We start from the raw sequence: 22,752 nt of genomic DNA, 5'->3' as shown, positions 1-22,752 counted from the left end.
TCACGCGCCGTCCCCGGGCCGGGGCGGCTGGTGGAGAGGGCTGCCGGGCCGCAGACCTGTCCCGGGGGCGCCCAGCCGGCGAGGCCTTACCTCCGAGCCCAGGACGGGGTGGGGGCCATGCTTGCTGTCACTGGGGGAGCTGCACCCTGATGTGGGCGTGCTGCTACTACTGGGAGGGGACTCTGGGGGCGGGGAGAGACGCAGCAGTCAGGCCCGGCCCGGCTCCTTCCCGCAGGCCTGGCCGGAGGGGGTGTCCAGGACCCCCGACCCGAGGGCCCCGTGGCCCTCACCTCCCAGGGGCTCGGCGGGCCGCCGGCGGAGGTGCAGGTTGGACGGGGCGCTCCCCTTCCTGCGCAGCGGGTTCTTCCGCCCCTCCGGGAGCTTCTTGGGTTTGCAGCGCAGCTTCACGTTGGGCTCCGAGACTGCGGGGACACTGGGGTCACCGGCCCCGTTTCGCCTCGGCCTCCCGCCCGGCCGCTCCCGGGTCACGGCATGAGATGGCAGAGCCAGGGAGAAACGGCCACCCTCCCGGCCCTGCCCGCCCCCCCACGCCCTCCCCCTGCAGCTTACTTGTCTTCCGTAGAGGTAAGTGCTCTGGGGGGTCGCTGGACAGGCCGGGCACAGGGGGCAAGAAGCTGCCGAGCACGGGGCAGGGGGCTCCATCCGTCTCCAGGGGCTTGGGAGCTCTAGGGGGCGAGGGTCAAGGCTGCTTTGGAGGGCAGCAGTGCCCCGGGGGGTGGGGGGCTGGCAGCTGCCTCACGGCAGGAGTGGGCCCAGCCCCAGATGGCAGCACTGTCCCCTCCTTAGCCCCGGCCCCCGTGGGTGGGTCTCTCACGGGGGCCGGGGTAGGAACTCTGACTCCGAGTGAAGCTGAGGGGTTTCTGCGCTTCGAGGACATCAAGAGGAAACTGGGCTGGACCCTCGGGCAGCGGCAGGGCCTTCAATCCCGGCACCCCAGAGAGTCCCCTGAGCCCTCGGCACCAGGAGGTGTGGCCCCAAACCAAAAAAAAAAGGGGGGGGACTGGGTGGAAGACAGTGCGTGCGTGTGCACCCTGCTGTGTTGCGTGCGTGTGCACCCTGCTGTGTTGCGTGCGTGTGCACCCTGCTGTGTTGCATGCGTGTGCACCCTGCTGTGTTGCGTGCGTGTGCACCCTGCTGTGTTGCGTGCGTGTGCACCCTGCTGTGTTGCATGCGTGTGCACCCTGCTGTGTTGCGTGCGTGTGCACCCTGTTGTGTTGCGTGCGTGTGCACCCTGCTGTGTTGCGTGCGTGTGCACCCTGTTGTGTTGCATGCGTGTGCACCCTGCTGTGTTGCGTGCGTGTGCACCCTGCTGTGTTGCGTGCGTGTGCACCCTGTTGTGTTGCATGCGTGTGCACCCTGCTGTGTTGCGTGCGTGTGCACCCTGCTGTGTTGCGTGCGTGTGCACCCTGTTGTGTTGCATGCGTGTGCACCCTGTTGTGTTGCGTGTGTGTGCACCCTGTTGTGTTGCGTGTGTGTGCACCCTGTTGTGTTGCGTGCGTGTGCACTCTGTTGTGTTGCATGTGTGTGCACCCTGTTGTGTTGCGTGCGTGTGTACCCTGCTGTGTATGTCTGCACATGTGAATATGATGTGTGGCATGCACACGTGTCTTAGCATGTGTGTGTGCATGTCCATGTTCAGGAAGTGTCTCGGGGGTGGGGGGGAGAGGTACCGGGCAGGTGTGCACGGGGAGGGCCGGGGGCACGAGCAGGGGTGGACGGGCGGGGCCGGGGCGTCACCTGTAGGGCAGGCCGGGGCTGCCAGGGAGCACGGCCGTCTCCAGGGCCGCCTGCTGCTTCTTGAGGATCACCTCCGCCAGCTTCTGCCGCACCTCCCTGCTGGCCACGGCGCCTGCAGGGCCGAGGAGCAGGTGTGGGCCCGGAGGGGGTGGGGGGCTTCCCTGTCCCCCCACCGAGGACCCCCACCCGCCCAGCCTTACTCCACTTGCTCTTGTCCTTGTCCAGGAGCTGCCGCACCTCCTGCTCTTGCTGCGCCCCCGGCAGCTCGGGCATGGGCGCGTCCATGGAGAGCTGCGGGCAGGGCTGGCGCCCGGGGAGGGGGAGGAGGAGGAGTTAGGACGGGGAGCCGGGGGGGGGCGGGGGGGCACTCCCCGGGGAGCCGGCGCATCACCTGGTGCTGCAGGCCCGCCAGGAAGAGGTGCAGGGGCAGGGGGTGCTGCAGGGACAGCAGGCCGCGCTCGGGCGGGGGCTCCACTGTGGGCCTCGGGCCCACCTGCAGGTCCATGGGCCGGGGCTGAGGGCCAGGCGCGGGTGCTCGGGGGCGAGGCAGCCTGCGGGCGCGTGCACACACAGAGGGCGAGGTCAGCGGGGGCGCTGTTCCCCCCGCCCGCCGCCACGCAGAGCACCCAGCAGACCCCTCGGCCCGTCTCAGGGAGCAACCCCACGCCCCGTGCAGCTCTGCCTCCGGGGGCCGGGGGCTCTGGCGGTTCCTGCCAGCCTGACCCCATCCTCCCCCCTCCCTGGAATAAAGGGGGTCTGGCCCAGCTGCCCGCATAGGCAGTGCAGACAGGCGGGCAAACCCCACCTTCGGTAGTGCCCAGCCAGGCTGCCCTCCAAGCTCCGCTGCGCCCACCTGCCCCGCTCTCCCCGGCACTGTCTCCGAGCCCGAGCCCTGCCCAGACCCCCCCCCCCCGCCAGGGCTGCCCAGCCTGCACGCAGTGCCCCTCTGCCAGCTCTGGGCCTGGCACCACGCACACCGCCGGCTCAGCGCCCCGCCAAAGCTGTGGGCGCAGAGCAGTTTCCACACCAGCACAGCTCATGGGGCGAGAGGTCCAGGGGGGGCTGCGGTGGGAGGGGGAGCAGGTGTGGGAGGAGCACGGAGGGGACCTTCCAGGAGAGAGGCCTTTGAGTTTGTTTTATTGAGGGGGTGGTTTTTGGGGTCACACCGAGCGATGCTTAGGGGTTGCTCCTGGCTCTCAGCTCTCGAGGGACACCAGGGTCAGACCCCGCTCATGCAAGGCAAGCACCCTGCCTGCTGTACTGTCACTCCGGCCCCAAGAGAGGCTTTGGGTGACCTCGTGAGACCACCAGGCCCCCCGGCTGGGAGCCTGGAGCCGCAGTGTCCAGGAGCCCCGTCACCGCCAGACTTCCAGGACACCGTCTCCCACACAGGGGCCTCCCCGGGCAAGGGACAGGGGCCCCCAGGGGCGCCCAGCAGTGCTCCTGAGCAGGCAGGGACACACTCAGGCTGAGCAGGCATCGCCCACCACGACCCCCCAGAGGCTTCGGGGGCGCTTCGCTGGGCCCGTGTGGCTCATTCCCACCTGCCCATCCACCTTCTCATTCCCGTGGGCCGAGGCCTCCTACCCCGGGCCCAGTCGCTCCTCCCTCTCCGGCACCCCAGTGTCCTGGGGCGACCTCCCTCCTGACACTGAAGGGACTCCAGGGGGTCTCAGGCCCGGCTGCCCAGAGCTGCGGCCCCTGCGGCGCCCAGGCCTCCATGAGGGGGGCTCTGCCCAGAACCCGAGGGTCCCTCTGGGGTCCTCCAGTCTCTGCCGAGGCCGAGCCGGCCGCTCTGCACGCTCTGTGCTGCAAACCGCAGCAGCAGGTCCTAAGCCCGGGCCCCTCTGCCCCGTGGGCTTTCCCTCGGGGTCAGCCAGCGCTGGCGCCCACACCCTCCGGCCTGCTGTTCTAGATCCTTCCTTCCCTGCACTCAGCCCTGCAGGGTTCTGGTCCCGTTTTTTGTTTTTCTTTTTTGCTTTTTGGGTCACACACGGAGATGCACAGGAGTTACTCCTGGCTCTGCACTCAGGAATCACCCCTGGCGGTGCTCAGGGGACCATATGAGATGCTGGGAATTGAATCCGGGTCAGCCACGTGCAAGGCAAACGCCCTCCCAGCTGTGCTATCGATCCAGCCCCAGGTTCTGGTCCCTTTACTCCCACTCCATCACTCTGTGCTAGGTGAGCACCAGGGTGGTCACGTGGGGACTGAGTCCGCCTGCTCGAGGCCCCTGGGCATAATTTGGACATTTATTCCCACTCCCCCCCCACCAGCCCGTGCCTCCCCCCGCGCCCCGGGCACGAGCACAGCCCCCAGAGCAGTGCCGGAAGGGCGGGCACTGCAGCCCTGGGCCACTCAGGGGACTGGCCGGCACACACGGGGCTCAGAGCATCTTTCCTCAATCATGTTATTTCTGGGAAAAACATATACATTGAGGGGCTGGAGTGATAGCACATCGGGGAGGGCGTTTGCCTTGCACGAGGCCGACCCGGGTTCGATTCCCAGCATCCCATAGGGTCCCCTGAGCACCGCCAGGAGTAATTCCTGAGTGCAGAGCCAGGAGTGACCCCTGTGCATCACCGGGTGTGACCCAAAAAGAAAAAGAAAAAAAAAAAACATACATTGCGAGGGACTGGATGACAACAGGGGGTGAACTGAATGCTTCTTGAGTGGAAACCTCACTAGTCCAGGAATCGACTTTTAAAACTCTACAGAGCTGAAGGCAGCTGGAATAGAGAAGGGATCACTAAGCAAATGATGGCTGGAGGAACCAGTCGGGGTGGGAGATGCATGCCGAAAGTAGATAATGGACCGAACATGGTGGCCTCTCAGTGTCTGTATTGTAAGCTATAATGCCCCAAATTAGAGAGAGTATGGGGGAAACTGTCTGCCATGGAGGCAGATGGAGGGTGGGAAAGGGGGGGTATACCCGGGATACTGGTGGTGGGGAATGTGCACTGGTGGAGGGATGGGTGTTTGATCATTGTGAGATTGTAACCCAAACATGAAAGCTTGTAACTATCTCACGGTGATTCAATAAAATAAAATATTTTTAAATATTTTTAAAAAATCTACAGATCTGAGCTTTCATAGTGAAGAGACGGGGATGGCAGGTGTTTGAAGGGGGGACCCTAAGACGGTGGTGGAGGGGGTGGAGCTGGAACGGTGTATGCATGAAATGTGTTGCGAGTCACGGTTTGCAAATATTTCCAAATAAATCGTTGATTGACCGTGTTAGCCAGTTCCCCTCCCACAGGGGCCCCCTGACTGGGCACTGCTCGCATGCTGGTCTCCTGGGGGTCCGTCTACAAGCTCACAGACCGCTGGGACTCAACACGGCTCCTCTCCTGCTTCTCCTGCTCACAGCTGGAGCATCGGGCTGTGAGCTGCGTCCCCAGGACGCCTCCGTGCGGGCTCGGGCCAGCGGAGGGAGGCAGCCGGACACGGAACTAAGACGGGCTCGTTCCCTGCCACCCGGCAGCACGAGGCGCCTCTTCTCTCTGGAAGGACCCACGGGGCCCACGGGGCCGTGAGACGCTCGTGTACCCCCCGCCTCCCTGCCTCGCTGCCCCACCAGAGAGCAGGCAGGGAGACGCCTTCCTGTCCCGGGCCCAGCCTGGCCCAGAGCTGGCATTCGTGTCTGGCTGGCTCTGTTCTGTGGTTCGCCCCCGGCTCTGCACTCAGAGGTGACCCCCCGGCACGGCTCGGGGACCATAGGGGGTGCCAGGGGTCGCACCCGGGCTGGCCACGTGCAAGGCAAACGCCTCACCCCCCCGTGCGACCGCTCTAACCCCACTGGGCCGTCTCTCTCACCCCCACCCTTCCTTGCGGTGTCCTAACTGCACCCCCGTCCCCCGAACCCCAACTCCCCAAGGCTCTGGCCCACTTGCTGGCTCCCCGGACCCTCCAGCCCCCCCGCCCTTGCCCACAGGCCCCTCCCAGCCCTCCTGGTCCACTCCCCGCCAGGGCCTCTTACCTGTGCCCGGGGGGCAGGGGCAGTGGGCTCACCTGGGTCCCATCTGTGGAGAACAGAGAGGCAGAGTGAGGGGCTGCCGAGGGCCAGGCGAGAGAGGGGCGGGGCGCGGGCCCACCAGAGGCAAAGCCAACAGGCGAAGCCACCGCCCCTCTCTCCCCCCAACCCTGCTCCCTTCTTCCTCACCCAACACCGCCAGCAACACACACTGCCCAGTGCGAGGGCTCAGCCCACAGAGGCAACCGGGGCGCCCCGGGCTCCTCCCACAGTGCTCCCAGCCCTGTCCGGTGTGTGCAGCTCCAGTGTCCGCAGGGCCAAGGGGAAGACGGGGGCAGGGAGGGGGAGGGAGAGGCGGGCAGAGGGCAGGGACTCCGTGGTGGGGGGCAGGGCGGGGCGGGCCGCTGAGGGCAGTGAAGACGCCCTCTCCCATAGAAGTGCAGCGCTCTCGGCCTTTGTCTCAGATAACGGGAAACAGAAAGACCAGGACAAGGCCGCCACCACACGAGTGCAGAGTTGCCGTGTCCCCCTCAGCAGGCAGCATGGGACCCCGCGGGCCCAGGAGCTGTCAGGGGGGACAGACACCTGAGTCCTGAGGCCATCTGTGCCCAAGGGACACCTTCTTCTCTACGGTCCCAGCTCAGGGTAGGAGGCGGCCGGGACACTGGGCAGCCTCTGGGGGAAGTGCTGGCTGGACCCCCCCTGCTCAGGGGGCCTGCACCCACCCTGCCCTGTGCTTTGGGGGGTGAGGTCACTGTCACTGTCATCCCATTGCTCATCGATTTGTTCGAGCGGGCACCAGTAACGTCTCTCATTGAGAGACTTGTTACTGTTTTTGGCATATCCAATACACATGGGTAGCTTGCCAGGCTCTGCCGCGCAGGCGCGATACTCTCGGTAGCTTGCCGGGCTCTCTGAGAGGGGCGGAGGAATCGAACTCGGTCAGCCTCGTGAAAGGCGAACGCCCAACCTCTGTGCTATCACTCCAGCCCCAGGTGGTATGGCAGGAAACTGCCGCTTCGCCAAGCCCAGTGCAGCTCATGGTCTGAAGTCGAGTCTCACCCTTGCCGTGCAGCTCACCCAGAGACACCTGCTTACCCTGGCACCGCGTCCCACCCTGCCCCACCCCACCCCACCTCTGCCCCACTCATCGCCGTCCCCAGGGCCTCCGGGAGCCGTGCCGTGTAGCACCAGACAGGTTCAGGTAGGAAGCGGGACACGGGTGCACAGGGCTTCCCTCCCGGCCCTACGGGGACGGCACACGAAGATCTTTCTCCAGGCGGGTAAGCCCCAGGGGGACCCGGAGCTGGCGGCACCTTCCCCTCCTCTGGTACTCTGGAGGGGGCTGCGGGGACAAGCTGGGGACAGGTGCTGCCGGGGGCCGGCCGACCGCTGGCTGGCCAATGCCGCCTCCCGGAGTCTGACTGGTGGGCTCCAGCCCGGCTCTTTCTCCCGCAGGCCCCCGAGAGGGCTTCTGAGCTGGGCTCCGGCTTGCCGAGGGCTGTCAGGGGCTCTGAGGCCCACCCGGGCCGGCCGCAGGGGATGCTCTTGTTCTTCCGGCCCATGCTCCAGGCTCGGAACCCCACGCACGCTCTGCACGGGCGAAGAGCTCGTGTCCCCAGCTCTGCCCGGCTTCTGACCACGCCCGAAAGGGATGTTTCGCCAGGACCGTCTATGATAACCATCTCCCCTCCGGAAAAGCTGCCTGTGTTCCCGGGGCTGGGCACGGGAGCTGCTCTGGACAGCAATTCCGGGGAAAAGCTCCGCCCGGCCCCTCTGCCCGGCTCCGTGCTGGCGCCTTGGAGTTCAGAAGAGCCCAGAACTGCGGAGATGTGGGGACGGCCCCCACGAGGTCCACATCAGGTGCTGAACCGGAGCCGGAAAGGAATGTCCCACCTGGGGTACGTGGATGAGCGCGTGGAGACCCTCCCCTCTGGGCCATCTCAGGGGCTGGGGGGGGGGTCTGGACTGAAATGCAAGCGGGAGTGAGCTGAGAGTCCAAGACCGCCAACACGCGGGCACCTGCCCCACACAGTGCTTCCTAGGGGTAAGGCGCTCCTGGCAGTGTCTGGGGCTTTCTCCTGTCCCAGTGCTCAGGGGCCACGTCTGGTCCCGAGCATGTGGGGGCCCCTGGCCGATGCAAGGCCCTGCCTGCGGTGCTCTCTCTGGCCCCATCCTCCTGGCCTTTTGGAATCCTGACTACTCCCTCCCCACCCGCCTCCAGTTTTGCCTTCTCCGGAAGCAAATACACTCAGGCTGCAGTCAGCCTTTGTGATGCTTTCAGAAGCAGACCTGCTCTCACTCAGAGCCGAGGGACCCCCCCTCCCACCCCGGGTCTACACTGGTCCTGGGCGACCACCGGCGCAGACACAATTGTCACTACTCTGCCCCGTGCCCCGGACCCTATAGTCAAGATGGGACTGGGGGGTACCCCAACTGGGCCTGCCACCTGCTCCCCAGGCATTCCAGGCCCTGTGCGGTACCCGGAAGCTCCCTCCTAAGGCCTCTGATGTCCGTCTGTTTGTGTTTCATTTGGGGGCCACAGTGAATGATGACCAGCGGGTTACTCCTGGCAGTGCTTGGGGGAACCACATGGGATGCCGGGGATTGAACCCGGGTCCGCCGCAAGGTAAGCACCTCCCTGCTGTACTTTCACTCTCGCCTCTCTGGCATTTCCCCGCCCCCTCCAGGCTGGCCTGGAGGCTGACCCCGCACACACCCCAGGCTGCAGATCTGGGTCCCCACTCCCCACTTCCCTGCGAGAGAGGGCCCGAACAAAGCTTTTCTCTGCACGGGGGCTGGTGGGCAGAGCCAAACGCTGGGAGTGAAATGGCTCCAGGAAGATCCCAGAGTAAATAAACACAAAGAAGAACATCATGGCTGCAGGGCCCCGAGGGCGGGGAGCGGGCGTTTGGGCCACAGATGCAGACAGAAGGGGCTCGAGGGCTCATTCAGACCCCCCTCTCGGCCCCAGAGAAGAGGGGGTGAGAAGGGCACGAGGTCACCATCACCCTGCCGGGGAGGCAGGCCTTGCACTCGAGGGCCTCCTGCAAATCAATGCTCCATCACACGACTCCCCAGATCTTTTCTAGCTCATCCTTAATCCTCTTGCTCATTTTCTCGGCACATCATTGTTCAGATTTTTCCAGAACCCAGGGGTCTGCAGCCTGGGGGGGAGCCTCTTGGCATGCAGTGGATGGTGTTAAAAGTGAGGGGTCTAGGGGGCTGGAGCGATAGTACAACGGATAGGGCGTTTGCCTTGCACGAGGCCGACCCGGGTTCGATTCCCAGCATCCCATAGGTTCCCCTGAGCACCGCCAGGGGTAATTCCTGAGTGCAGAGCCAGGAATGACCCTGTGCATTGCCGGGTGTGACCCAAAAAGCAAAAATAAAATAAAATAAAATAAAAGTGAGGGATCTTGGGGGCTGGAGCAATAGCACAGCAGGGAGGGAGTTTTCCTTGCATGGGGCTGACCCGGGTTCGATTCCCAGCATCCCATAGGGTCCCCCGAGCACCGCCAGGAGTAATTCCTGAGTGCAGAGCCAGGAGGAATCCCTGAGCATCGCCGGGTGTGACCCAAAAGGCAGAAAAAAAAAACCAAGTGGGGGGGTCCATGACGCACAGGACTGGGGCCCTGAGGGCCAGTGCAGCCAGGCAGAGCACTGCCCAGTGACCAGCAGGGAGAGGCAGAGACAGGCCCAACCTCGGGTGCCCTCTCTGAAGCAAGTGGGTAGAACATCTCCTTGGGCACTGGAGAGCGAGCACATGGGGTCTCTCTGGTCCCGCACTGCCTGGTTCCCAGAGCACCACTGGGGATGTGCCCCCTTAAAGAGCATCTTCCGGGGAGTCTGAAGAACCGCACGGCACCACAGCAGAGTCTGTGACCCTCCGAGTACGGCCAGGGGTGTGCAAGCGTCACACCCTCCTCCCACACCCCGTCCACTTCCTGCAGGACGCATTCCTTGACCCTGTCTCCGAGATGTTTATAAACCAACAAAAGGTAGTTTACGGCTTGCCAGGGATTGCCGCTAATCCCCGTAGCCCGCACGACAGACCAATGAATCACCCACAAACCAGCGGCTCCACCCTGGGTCCCCATTTTACAGGTCTGGAGACTGGGGCCCAGCAGTATTGAACGCCTTGCCTAAGGTCCTGAGACCCGGGCTGAGACTTAAGCCAGAGTTCTGGAATGTTCTCCAGCAAGCTTCCGCACTGATCCTACCTGCACAGCCCCTCTTGGGGGGTGGTCAGTGTGCCAGGCTCTGGTCCCTTCGTCCTTGGCCCCCATGGAGGCAGCCCTGGAGAATCACAGAGAACACCCGTGGGCGTGGGCGACGCTGAGGGGTGGGCTGACGGCCTGGGCGGGCGGGGGCTAGGGGTGAGTCGGGGACCTTTAAGAGGCCGGGCTCCACTTCTCTCCGGGGGCTCCCCCAGTCCGGCCGCCCTGTTTCCCTGCCCTGGGGCAGCCCGGAGGGTCCTGTGCCTCCGGGCCTGGGCCAGCAGGGGGGAGGCTGGCGGGAGCAGGGCCGGAGCGGCCCGTGGCGGCTATCTTTAGCCCTGACACCTGGGTATTTTGCAGCCGCAGGATGTCCGGTTTGGAGGCTCTTTCTGGGAATCCCTGGGTGGCTGCTGTCAACAGCCCCACGGCGTGCCCGGCGCCGGGAGCGGCCCCGCCCCTCCCTGCCCTCCAGATGAATCAAACAGGAAGCAGAGGTAACCGTGGCGGGAGCGGCTGGAGCTCCCGGGGGTGGGAAGCGCCCTCCCCGGCCCCAGGAGTTCCCCTCGTCCGCCCCTGGGGTCGCTGGTCCCGCAGTGCGGCCTTTCTGAGCAGCGGGCCAGGACTCCAGGACGCCCGCCCTCTGGGGGAGAAGCCGGCGGCTCCCCACCCACTCCTGGCCAGGCCCGCGGTGCCACCTCCACCCTCCGGAGGGCAGACCCCCGACTCAGGACGCAGGGGGCAGGCCCGAGCGGCATCCACCCATGGCACCCACTTCCTGCCGCTGCAGCCTGCTCCCGGGGGCACCCCTGCCCTTCCCATTCAGGGAACTCCTGAACAGACAGCCCCCTCAACACACACACACACACACACACACACACTCACACACACACTCACACATACACACATGCACACACACTCAGACACCTCATATACACACACTCATACACACATACACATGCATACACTCTCACAGACACCTTATATACACACACACACGCACTCACACACTCACACACACATGCACACATGCACACACACTCAGACACCTCATATACACACACACTCATACACGCACTCATACACACCACACACACCACACACACTCACACACACTCTCACACACACATGCACACACACTCAGACACCTCATATACACACTCATACACATATACACATGCACACACACTCACAGACACCTCATATACACACACACGCACTCACACATACACTCGCATGCACCTCATACACACTCATATACACACATTCATACACACACTCATACACCCATACACCTCATACACACACTCATATACACACACATCCACACACCACACACACATCCACACATGCACACACTCTCAGACACCTCATATACACACACACTCATACACTCATACACCTCATATACACACACTCATACACACCACACACATGCACGCACACACACAGACACCTCATATACACACTCACACATACTCGCATGCACCTCATACACGCACTCATATACACACACATTCATACACACACACTCATACACCCACACACCTCACACAAACTCATATACACACACACTCATACACATATACACATATGCACACACACTCATATACACACACTCACACACACGCACGCGCGCAGGCTGCCCTCAGGTTTCTCTCCGGCTGACGCCTGGCGGCTCTCCCACACTCACCCTCACGCCCTGCTCCAGCGGCTCCAGTCCCCGAGACAGGAAGTTCCCCCTGCTGTCTAACCACCATCTTCCCTAGCAGGAGCACAGCGGCAGGAGCCTGTCAGACAGGGGCCCCGTCCCGGACCTGGGGAGGCGGGGCGGGCCCCTCTGCATCTTCCTGCCTCTGTCGCTCCGTCCCTGCCGGTGCCCCCGCCACCCTCAGTCTTTCTCAAGGGCCAGCGCTTGCCCCAACAGGAAGCCGTCCCCGCCCCGGGCAGCGCGGCCACTCCTCTCCCCTGCGAGGCTCCGATTTATTGCCGCCTTCCTGGTTCCCTCAGCTGCAGGCCCGCCCGCTCCCAGCTCGAGGCTGCCTGCCCGCCTCTCACCTGTGCCCCCGCAGGCCGCAGGGAGAGGTGGGCACGGCCAGCTCCACACACCCGCACGCGTGCTCACCGTGCCCCTAGCCCCGTGCCCCCCCCCCCGGGCCTCGCACTGCCCTGCTCACACAGCTGGGCCTGGGGGGCCAAGGCTGGGCCCGGGTCACACGGGGGCTCAACTGGGCTTCCTGGTTCCCAAACTTAACTCGCTCCTTTCCAGAAGAATTTTTTAAAAATCACCCAGCCCGCCCCCCGGGAAGGCACGGCGAGGGGTGCGCGCCGGCACCCCGACTCCCAGTGCCCGCCCCACTCTGCCGCGCTCTCCAGGGGCACCGCAGGGCCCACTCTGGAACCCTGGCCCAGAGCCAGCCTGGGGCGTGGAGGACCCATTCTACCCACCTCCCCTGGGGGTGGCAGGAGGCCCGGTGGGGTGGGAGGGGCCAAAGCACGCCTCTGGGGAGCCTGTCCCTGCCCAGACAGGGGAAAGGAGTCACGGGCTCTGCTGCGCCCCCCCCACCGAGGAGGTGCTCCCGGCACTTGGTGGCTCCCTCCTCCGACTGTCCCTGTTTCTGAAATGTCCATGTTACTGCTTTATTGTTTCCTGTCAGCTGCCTCCAGCAGGGTAGAGCTAAACAAGCAAACCTCCCAGGGCTGCCCCCGGATCAAACACTGCCTGAAAGCCCTCTGGACACTGTTGAGCCATGTCTGAACTGCAGGTTGCATAACAGACAGTCACCCGCCTGCAGCTGCTGGGGCCGGGGCTCCCTCTCGCCCTCTCCCCTCTCTCCCTCTCCTCCTCTCTCTCCCTCTCTCTTCCTCTCTCTCTCTCTCTCCTTCTTTCTCCCTCTCTCTCTCTTCCTCTCCCTCTCTTCCCCCTCTCTCTCCCTCTCTCCTTCTACCCCCCTCTCTCCCTTTCTGTCCCCCTCTTCCCCCCTGCCCGCCTGCCCCCACCGTCTCACATAAGGTCAGGTTTGATTCCCGGCATCCCATACGGTTCCCTGAGCACCACCAGGAGTAATTCCTGAGTGCAGAGCCAGGAGTAATCCCCGTGCACCACTGAGTGTGCTGGGCCAAGACCAAAAGTGCAAAAGGCCTTGCACATGCTCTATGGAGCTGTCTCCGCAAGCCCCTTAGTGCCTTTATTACAGGTGGTGCTTTTTACCAAGACAAGGTCACACTCCATACATGACTCTCTTCAGATGGGGATACCCACCTTCTTTTTTTGTTTGTTTGTTTTTTGGGTCACACCTGGCAATGCTCAGGGGTTACTCCTGGCTCTGCACTCAGGAATTACTCCTGGCCGTGCTCAGGAGACCATATGGGATGCTGGGAATCGAACCCAGTCAGCCGAGTGCCAGGCAAACGCCCTGCCAGATGCAAGCTCCCGGGTGCCAGTCTGAACAAACCAGCTGTGAAGGCAATTTTTAAACAGCTGGGAAATTTTTGTTTTCTTTTGTTTTCTTTTTTTTTTTTTTTTGCCACGCTGAGTGGAGGTGCTCAGGACTTCCTCCTGGCTCTGTGTTCAGGGGTCACTCCTGGCAGAGCCCAAAAATCACGGAATCATATGCGGAGCGGAACCAGGTTGGCACGCTGGGTACGTGCCTAATCCCCGTGCGTCTCTAGGCCTGCAACTGGGAATGCGAGGAGATGAAAACTTAACTGCAAAAGAAGGTGGAGAGGGGCTGCAGCCACAGCACAGCGGGAAGGGCGTTGCTTTGCATGCGGCCGCCCCGGGTTCAATTCCCAGCATCCCATATGGTCTCCTATAACCGCCAGGAGTAATTCCTGAGTGCAAAGCCAGGAGTAACCCCTGAGCATTGCCAGGTGTGACCCAAAAAACAAACAAACAAAAAAAGAAGGTGGCTATCTCCATCTGAAGAAAGAGACATGTATGGAGTGTGACCTTGTCTTGGTAAAAAGCACCACCTGTAATAAAGGCACTAAGGGGCTTGGGGAGAAAGCTCCATAGAGCATGTGCAAGGCCTTTTGCATTTTTGGTCTTGGCCCACCACACTCGGTGGTGTGCAGGGGTTACTCCTGGCTCTGCACTCAGGAATTACTCCTGGTGGTGCTCAGGGAACCGTATGGGATGCCGGGAATCGAACCAGGTCAGCTGTGTGCAAAGCAAGCGCCATACCCGCACTACCTCTCAAATCCAGCCTAGCACAGCCTTGAATTCCATCCTGAGGACTGTATGGCCCCCTCGAGTTCCCTGGGGTGCAGTCCCTGTTAAAAAATCAGTACCAGGACCAGAAAGACAGTAAGTCAATCGCTGGCACCACATACAGTCCTTTGGGCACTGCCAAGAGTGATCCCTGAGCACAGAGCCAGGAGTACGCCCTGAAGACAACCTTTTGTGGCCCCCAAGCAAAACCCACAAAGACGGAGAATAAGATGATGCACGTGAGGGCCCTGGGTGGAGATCTCTGCTGGCCGCTGAGGGTTCTGATCGTTTTGATTTCTGCTTGCCAGTCTAGTCTGATTATGTGCCGTGTCCGTGCATCGCCCCGGTGACAATGAAACAGATGCCACGCACACACGCAGAAAGCAGGCGCGGCCGAGGGCCGACAAAGAGGCGCCTGCCCCGTTCTGTGAGAACTAGGCCCCCGTGAACGCCCCCAACACACGCTTGGCTCTCGCGCCCTCTGACATGCCACAAGCCCGAGTCCTTCCCTTTCCTGGGCCACCAGGGGCCCGGCCCGTCGGTGTCACCATCAGGACTGACTTCACGAACGCTTGTGAGCCCAATGCTCATGGTTTCCTGCCAGCGATGCCCCCTGCCACTTGCAGGCCCGCAGTGCCCGGAGGCTGCTGCCAGCCCTGACCTTCCCCTCCCTGCCCTGCCTCACGCTGCTCTTAAGAGCTGCCAGGGAGGGGCTGAAATTAAGGTCACCCGGCAGATGCTGGCAAGGTGCTCCACCTCGGCCCTGACGGGCAGGCCTGCGCCAGCTGGCGGGGATGGCTCCGGGCCACCAAGCGTCCTGCTGCGGCGGGCGGAGGCCGAGGGTGGCGGTGGGAAAGAGAGGAGGTGGGGTCCACCCCAAGATTTCTGGCCGCAGCCTCCGATGGGTGGGAGAATCTGGAAGCGCGAAGCCGGCCTGGTTTCCTCCTGAGACCTGGGGCCGGGCCCAGTTTCTGCTCCTTCGAGTCTGTCACGTTCCCTACCCCTGACCTTCAGAAATCTGAGCAATCCCATTAATGATAATGACGAATATTCCGCGCGCGTTGACCTCATAGCTGGCACGGGGCTGTGCCTACTTTCCTCTCCAGAGCCACCGGCTCTGCGCGGCTAGGAGGATTAGTTTTCACATGGCTGAGAAACAGGGGCTCGCCGAGCTGGGTTCCCTCCGGGGGACGCTGAGCTGCCGGCAAGAGAAGGGCCCCCCTGCCAGGGCTACGCACACACCCCCTCCCCCCCAGATCTTGCACCGGGCACCGCGGGGGCCGAAGGTGGCACTTCACGTCTGCAGCCCGCTTTAGAATCCCCGAATGTTTACATGTGCACATGAGAAAAATCCCCTCTTGGAAGAGGAGGACGCGGAGATCAGAGCCATCCGCCGCCCGAATGACAGATGGCCCCGCACACCCCCCGATGGCCCGGAAGGCCCAGAAGAGCGAGGTGCGGCCTCCGTCAGCTCAGGGCCCTGGAGGTAGGGCCCGTGCCCAGCCCCTGGCCCCCATGGGGGCAGGGGGTGCAGTGCCGGCTCCTCATCAGTCTCCGCCGTGACTCACGCCTGCCGGGACCCAGGGGAAACACGGCCCCGCGGGCAAACACGGCCGCCCGCCCCGCCCCCAGCGCCCCGCCCCCACACTTGCTAACTGAAACCCGCCTGCTGCTATTTTTAACCCTCCAGCTCCCCCTTGCCTGGGGCTCCCCCCTGCTCCCCACCCCCACCCCGGGGGCCAAAACGGGTGCCACCAGCCTGTCATTCTGAGAGCAGTTCCACAACCTCAACGCCCCGGAGGGCACAGCGGATGCCCCTGCAGGTTTGTGGGGCAAGAAAACAAGACAGTTATAGCCCCACGGCCCGAATTCCCCCGCCCAGACACTTTCTGAAGCTGCAGCGCCCGGTGGCGTCGCAGGGGCTGGGGCTGGGGTCCAGAGGGCTCGGAGGGTCTCCTGGAGAGAGGATCCCCCCCCCTGTGCTTCTGGGGTGGGGGCCAGGCCCTCCCTGACCACGCCAGTCTCTGCCCACCCAGGAATGCAGGCCCTGCAGGTGGGAAGAGGGTGGGGCCAGTAGTTTCTCTGGGAGAAGCCCCCTGCCCGTCCTGTCCAGCAAAGGCCCGGCTGACCTGCTGCCCGCCCGCAGCAGGAGCACAGGTGGGCCCAGGAAGTGCAGGCTGGCATGTGGGCTGGCGTGGTGTGCGTGTGCAACTGTGTGTGCATGCATGTGCAGGGGGGAAGCCTTGGCTCCCGCTGTGAGCTTTTTCAGTGCTCAGCTGCTCTGGGTCCCCCAGGAAAGGCCTGCGACACACAAGAGGGGAGGCGGGGGGGGGGGGGGGGCGGCGGCTGGCATTGGTCCCCAAGCTGCTCAAAGACAGTGCTCTCTTCCAGATGGCGGCTGTCCCTGGAGGTGTCCTCCAGTTCAGGGAGCAGATCCCAAGAGCCCAGGAGAGGCTCTCGAGCGAGCCAAGGTGCCCTCCTCACCTCTCTGGTTCCTGCCCGACCCTCTCTTCCAGGGCCCCGGGGCCTAGGACCGTCTCTGCAAGCCCGGCGGCTCCCGGCTCTTCTCAGTGATTCTGGAGCCAGGTAGAGAAGCCCCAGCAGCCACTGAGGGACCGGGGTGGGGGGGGGGTGGGGGGGTGGTGAGACGGGGAGGGAGGGAATGAGGCAGGAGGAAGGTGAGGCAGAGGGTCAGACAGGGGCGGGGCGGCACTGGGGCACTCCCGGGGGTAGGTGGGGGGAGCCTGGCCTGTCCCCAGATCCCCATCCGGTCCCTCGTCCTTCGTGCAGGGGGCATAGCCCCGACTCCGGCCCCATGCAGCTGCCCTGCTCCCCCCTGCCCTCTGCCAGGCCGCTTCTCAGGGGCAGAGACCCGCCGACGGCCCGGCCAGGCAAGGGCCAGGCGGCCCCCTGCAGTCTCGGCCTGCTGCCTGGGGGGGCAGGTCCCGAGCAGGGCTCGGAGGGGCCCTTCCAGCCGGGGGAGGCGAGAAAAGGCCCCAGCAGCACCTTCTCAGGCACACACTGCACCCCCAAGGAAGTCCGAGCTTGTTTTGCTCCGTTGCTGCACCCACTTTTTTTTTCCTTCTTAAGGCTTATCACAGTGTGTAACCAGGTATATAAATATAAACACACACACGCACACACACACGCACGCACACACTCATCTCTGTCCTTGCTTACTTATCCCTGCTGGCGCCACTCGAGTGGGAGTTCCCTGAGGGGAGATGTGCCCCTGTGGACCTGGGCCCGGCGCCCACGAGGCGTGTGAGCGGCTGTGAGTGGGACAGCGCGGCACGCCTGGCCCTGACCGCCAAGACCATCTGGAGGGTTGCCCCCTGTCGGTCCCAGGACTTCCCCCGCAGGCAGGGGAGCGGGATGCAACAGGAGGGGCGGGGTCTGAAGACCAGGACCCTCGGGGGCAACACCAAGACCCAGTTCGTGTGCCCGGTGCTTCCCTCACGCCCGCCGGGTCACGTGCACACACAGACCCTCGGCAGGACCCCGAGCTCTGTGGAGCGGCCCCAGCTCTGTCCTGCTGCCGGCCAGCTGTCGGCCCCGCGTCCACGCGCAAGCCACGGGCTCTGTGGGGGTCTCCCCGTCCTCGAAATCATGCATGAAGCATTTGGCCCCCACCCACGGGCCCCCAATACGGCTCCGCCTCGGGACCACCTGGGGCCCAGGTGACAATGGGACAGCACCCTGTAGGTTCCGAGGCGATGGGGGCGGGGGACCCCGGCCCTGCAGCACTAACGTCCTTTCAGGGGCGCCTTCGGCAGAGACCCCGAGACTAAATGTTCTTTCCAACTGACATCTGGGGCGACTCCTCCAGGGGCGCCCAAACGCCCGCCCAGAGCCCGACGCAGTTACGGTGCGCACGACACGGGCGGCAGGTGCCACCCTGCACGCATCCCAGCACACGGTCACTTCCAGACAGCCTGTGGGCACCCCACTGCTGTCACATGCTGAGCCACACTGCAGACCCTCTCCTGCACCGACTGTCTCTGGACCCCCGCCCAGGCCCCAAGACGCCGTGCATCAGGCCCCTGACTCGGACCCGGGCCGACCCCACAGCCTGCTTCAGCACCCCCAGGGGCTGCCCGCTGGAGGAGGCCCAGTACCTCCACACCCCACGACAAAGAGATGCCCAGAGCCTCCACCCCGCACCCCTGCCCCGTCGGCAACCGCCCAGCCCCCTCACCTAAACGCTCCTGGCCGGGCCATCGGCAGCCACAAGGGCTAGAGAGGTGGCGGGAGCCAGGAACTCCTCCTCGCGCTCAGGCCTCTAAGGAAGGGGCTGTCTGGGGGCACCTTCCTGCAGCCCGGAGGTCTGGGCTCCCCGGGGAGGGTTACCACAGAAACGGGGGGAAACATTACAGGGAAACACAATACCCGGCAGGGTCACCTGCTGACCAGGCTTCCTGCTGTGTTGCCCACTGCCCCCAGCTCCCATCAACTCAGGGCGCTCATTGGTCTCCTCCGGCCTCCACGGGCCTCTGCTGGGGCCTCCTCACCAGTGCTTGCCTTCCTGCCTCCCTGGGCCGGGGGGAAGAGGCCTTAGGCAGAAACTCTCCTTCGCGGTCCAAACAACACCAGGAACGGCCCAGAGCGGAGCCCCCGACTCCGAATCCTACCAACACCCCCAGCACAGGAAATCAAAGCTTCCTGCCCCCGAGGAAGTGCCCCATCTAGTGAACAAATCCAAAACACACAAAAGCACAGTCCTGGAGCCCGAGCAGGGAGAGAAGCCCCCCGCCCCACCTCGCGGGGCTTCTCTGGCCATGCTCTCAGCAGTGCCCTCCTGCTTGCAAGTGTGTGTGGGGGGGAAGGTCACAGCCAAGGGAAGGTGTGAGGGGCAGGTGAGGGGTGCCTGGAGCTGCCCAGGAACTCGAGTTCTGGTCCCAGTCCCACCATCCTCTGCCGAGGTGGCGCTGAGCCTTCCATTAACTTGTCTGTCTTCTCCCAGGTCTCTGCCAACTCCCAAATTACTAGCCTTTCACGAGGGATGGGAGAAAGAAGACAAAGGAGAGGTGAGGTGACACCTTCTGCCTGCAGGGCTCTCACAGGCCTGCCACAGCTCCGAGGGGCCTTTTCCCCATCACACAGGAGCTTCTCGCTGCCAGCGAGCGGCTTTGTACCGGAACCGTGACGAGTGGATGGAAGAAGAGCAAGGTCCAGGTCTCGGGCCCAGAAGGAAAGAGGGAGTGGGACAGCCAAGTCCTGGAAGGGCACTGGATGTTGTCTCCTCATTTCACCAAAGAGAAAACTAGACTTCGGTGTCAAAGCTGAGCGTTTAGGGGCTGGAGCGATAGCACAGCGGGGAGGGCGTTTGCCTTGCACGCAGCCAACCTGGGTTCAATTCCCAGCACCCCATAGGGTCCCCTGAGCACCTCCAGGAGTCATTCCTGAGTGCAGAGCCAGGAGGAACCCCTGAGCATCACCAGGAGTGACCCAAAAAAGCAAAAAAAAAAAAAAAAAACACCAACAAACAAAACCAACAAAAGCTGAGCATTTAGATTCCTGGCAGGGTCGGCACCAGACTGAGGGCAGCCGTCGCCAGCTCAGGATGGAAGTTGAAGTAAGACTGGTGTCCAGAGAGACACCCTCCCCGGGGTTCCAACGACAGAACACACAGACCTCAGGAGAACACTGCCCCAGGGCCCTTCCAGACGCAACGCAGAGAGCCAGCACCAAGCCTGACTGCCCGGCCCTGTCGGGCGCCCAGGGGCAGCGCTCCTGGGTCCCCTTTGCAGCCCGGGTTCGCCAGCTACGACTGGGTAGGGCTGCTCTGTGCGCTGTGACTCAGAGGAACATGAGTTCCTTACCTGGGGCAGGTCGGAAAGAGCAGAAGGATGCTAAGCCGAGAGGAAGTCGGAGAGGACCCTGGGAATGTCCACAGAGAGGTGGGGTGGGGACAGACGTGTGTGGCAGCTTTGGTCACGTTAGGGACCTGTATGGAGGGGGCTGTCGGGGAGAAATGTGCACCCGAGCGCCCCAGGAGAGGACAGAGGGCTGAGCCCCGGCCCCTTTCTCTCAGCCCCATGACCAAGGAAAGTCCCCAGGACTCCAGCTGCAAGAGCCAGGAACAGGCTGCCGAGTCCAGATGTTGAGTCCCAAACTCAAACACTGAAGGCCGGAGCCCGACTCTTTCCCCGAAGGCTGGCAGGCAGGGTAGGGCAGGGCAGGGCGTCACACTGATGTGGAGCAGGGGCGTGGGGAGGCATCAGCAGCCCCGCCAGTTGTCCAGATGCTTTGCAGGGGGTGGGGGGGCAGGGGTGCAAGAACCGGCAAGATGGGCAGGGACCAGGGACAGAGGAGCTTGCCAGGAAGAACGGCTGGAGAGGTGAGACCTGGAGCGGCTCGGGGTCAGGAGATGTGGGTGGGGGAGCTGGGTGACCGTCAGCCGGGGAGGCTCTCCCCAGCCGGAGTCCCAGGGCCCGGGGGGTCTGGGGGGGGGGGTGCGGTTCCAGCCCAGGCGCCTCATCTGCCGCCGGCTCCTAATTCCCTGTCATCAGCAGGCCTGGAGGGATACGTCCCGTCCCCGCACCCGGAGTTCTGCGGCTCGCCGCCTCCGCCCACCCCCCCCAGCCCCTGCACAGGTGTCTCTGCGCCCCAGGAGCTGCCCAGGGAAGGCGCCCCTGCAGGGCCCGAGCTCCGGGGGCCGCTCCTCCGGGCCGGTGGGGCACAGCGCGGCGGGGACGCGCGGATGGGGGGCGCGGACGTCCACGCCGCCGGCGGGCCCTCGGCCCGGGGAACACCGCCCCCTCCTGGGGCCCGGGCGGCCGTTGCTCCCGCCCGCGTCCCCCCGCCGGTCCTCCCGGGACCGGGGTGCAGGGCGCCCGGCTCGTGCCCCGGCGGCCTCCGCCTCCCGCCCGCGGGCCCGGCCGCTGCCCCGGAGACGCGGGTCGGCGGCGCCAGGCCGGGCGGGGGGCGCGGCGGCTACTCACCAGCGCGGGCCTGGGTCGGCCTCGGAGCGGGGCCGCGGCGCCGGAGGCTGCAGCGCGACTGTGCGGCGCGGGAGGAAGGGAGGGGGCCGGGCGGGGGAGGGCCCTGGCAGCCGGGCCGGCCGGGTAGGATGACAATGGAAGGAAATGCTTTATCTGCGCCGGGCGGCCGGGGGAGGGGAGCCCGGGACACGCCGCCCCGCACGCGCGGGGGTCGCCGGGCTGCGGAGCCCCCGCCCGCCCCCCGCGCTCGGCTCCCGGAAACGCGGCTACCTGCGCGCACGCACCCCGCTCCGCGCTGGCACCGCGCCCCCACGGGCGCCTCCGCACCCACCCGGGCCGGCGGGCGGGGCGCGCGCGTGGACTTGCAGGGCCCGGGCAGGGAATCCCAGACGGACACCCCTGCCCTCCCCGCCGCCACCCCCCCCCCCGCGCACACACGCACATGCACACGCACACACGCATACACACACACACGCGCGCGCACGGACACACAGACACGCACGCACACATACACACACGGACACACGCACACACACGCGCGCGCACATGCACAGACACACACATACTCGCGCACACACGCACACACATACACATGCACACGCACACACACACACTCGTTCACACACATACACGCACACACGCACGAACACACGCAGGACTTGCCTGAGGAAAGTTCTAGGATCTGATTTGAATCACTGCCCAGCCCTCCCTCTGCCACCCCCACCCCCACCAGGCCTGCTGAGGGGAACAGAAGGGTCCAGCCTGTTCCTATTAAAAGAAAAAGGGGTGGGGGTGGTGCGGATTTTGAAAGTTTTCTTTTTTAAAGGAAATTTCTCAAGGGATTTCCTTCCCTCCTGTCCTCTTCCCCTCTTCCTCTCATTCCACTCCCCCCCCTCGCGCTCTCCCCCTCCCGGTCCCTATGAGTCAAACCTCTGCAATGCGCCCAGTGTCTCCCAGTGCATTACAGCGGATCACAGAAATGTTCCAGTCTGTGAGTCGGAATGCGGCCGCCTCCAGCCCTCCCTCAGCTAATAAACTCAGCTCTTCGGGGTTTGCGCCTGCCCTGCCCCCCTCCGTTCTAGCCGGACCAGAAGGTCAGACCCAGGGGTCGAGGGCGGAGGACCTTGCCATTGTGCTTCCTGGCACAGCCCGTCAGCCCTGTCGCCGCTGGCAGTCTCCGGAGTCCCAGACAACAGCGCTCGGCCAGGAAGATCCACAAGCCCCAACACGAGGCTCTTCCTGTAGTCTGAGGCCCGGGCCCTGGGAGGCCGGGTGCATCTTCTCTCTGACCCCATCCTTCCTCTCCCAGCCTGGCAACACGAGAGTTCTGTCCCAGGAGAAACGCAGGCTGGGCCCGCAGCGCCGTATCGGGTGGCAAGCAGGAGCGCACACGGGCAGAGCCGGGCCTGGCCGTGCCGAGGGCCGACTTGGGACCACAGGCTCCTTGTTCTCCTAAGACCCTCTCTGGCTTCTCGGCCAGATGGTTAGCCGCTGACTTCCACTCACTCCTTGTCCCTGTCTCTGCTCTGTTGGCCGACTGAGCACTGTTGACTCGCCACAGCAACTCCTCCCCTGGCATCCGAGCTCTCCTCCAGCACAGCGACCCTCCCGTCACCCTGTCCCGTCTCTCTCTGCCTCGCTCTGCTC

The 22,752-nt window shown here is 64.1% G+C and overlaps 1 protein-coding gene across 5 annotated transcripts in view; it reads right to left on the bottom strand.

Moving 5' to 3' along the window:
• HDAC7 (histone deacetylase 7) overlaps window positions 1-21,408 on the bottom strand; it is a 33,296-nt gene extending 11,888 nt beyond the window's left edge. For 2 of the 5 annotated variants that reach the window (XM_055142126.1, XM_055142125.1), the window contains exons 1-8: window positions 21,390-21,408; window positions 5,738-5,780; window positions 2,150-2,309; window positions 1,959-2,061; window positions 1,759-1,870; window positions 571-686; window positions 291-422; window positions 91-182 (exon numbers count right to left, since the gene is read on the bottom strand). In XM_055142126.1, coding sequence (XP_054998101.1) covers window positions 91-182; window positions 291-422; window positions 571-686; window positions 1,759-1,870; window positions 1,959-2,061; window positions 2,150-2,263 — 669 coding nt within the window. In that variant the 5' untranslated portion in view covers window positions 2,264-2,309; window positions 5,738-5,780; window positions 21,390-21,408. The other 3 variants (XM_055142128.1, XM_055142129.1, XM_055142127.1) reach the window with 3 other exon arrangements.
• Between the last annotated feature and the right edge of the window lie 1,344 nt (window positions 21,409-22,752).

This window comes from Sorex araneus, chromosome 6 (genome assembly GCF_027595985.1).
Source record: "Sorex araneus isolate mSorAra2 chromosome 6, mSorAra2.pri, whole genome shotgun sequence".
Classification (NCBI taxonomy): Eukaryota; Metazoa; Chordata; class Mammalia; order Eulipotyphla; family Soricidae; genus Sorex; species Sorex araneus.
The sequence above is the reverse complement of the archived record's forward strand: the minus strand, read 5'-3'. Positions and strand labels throughout refer to the sequence as shown.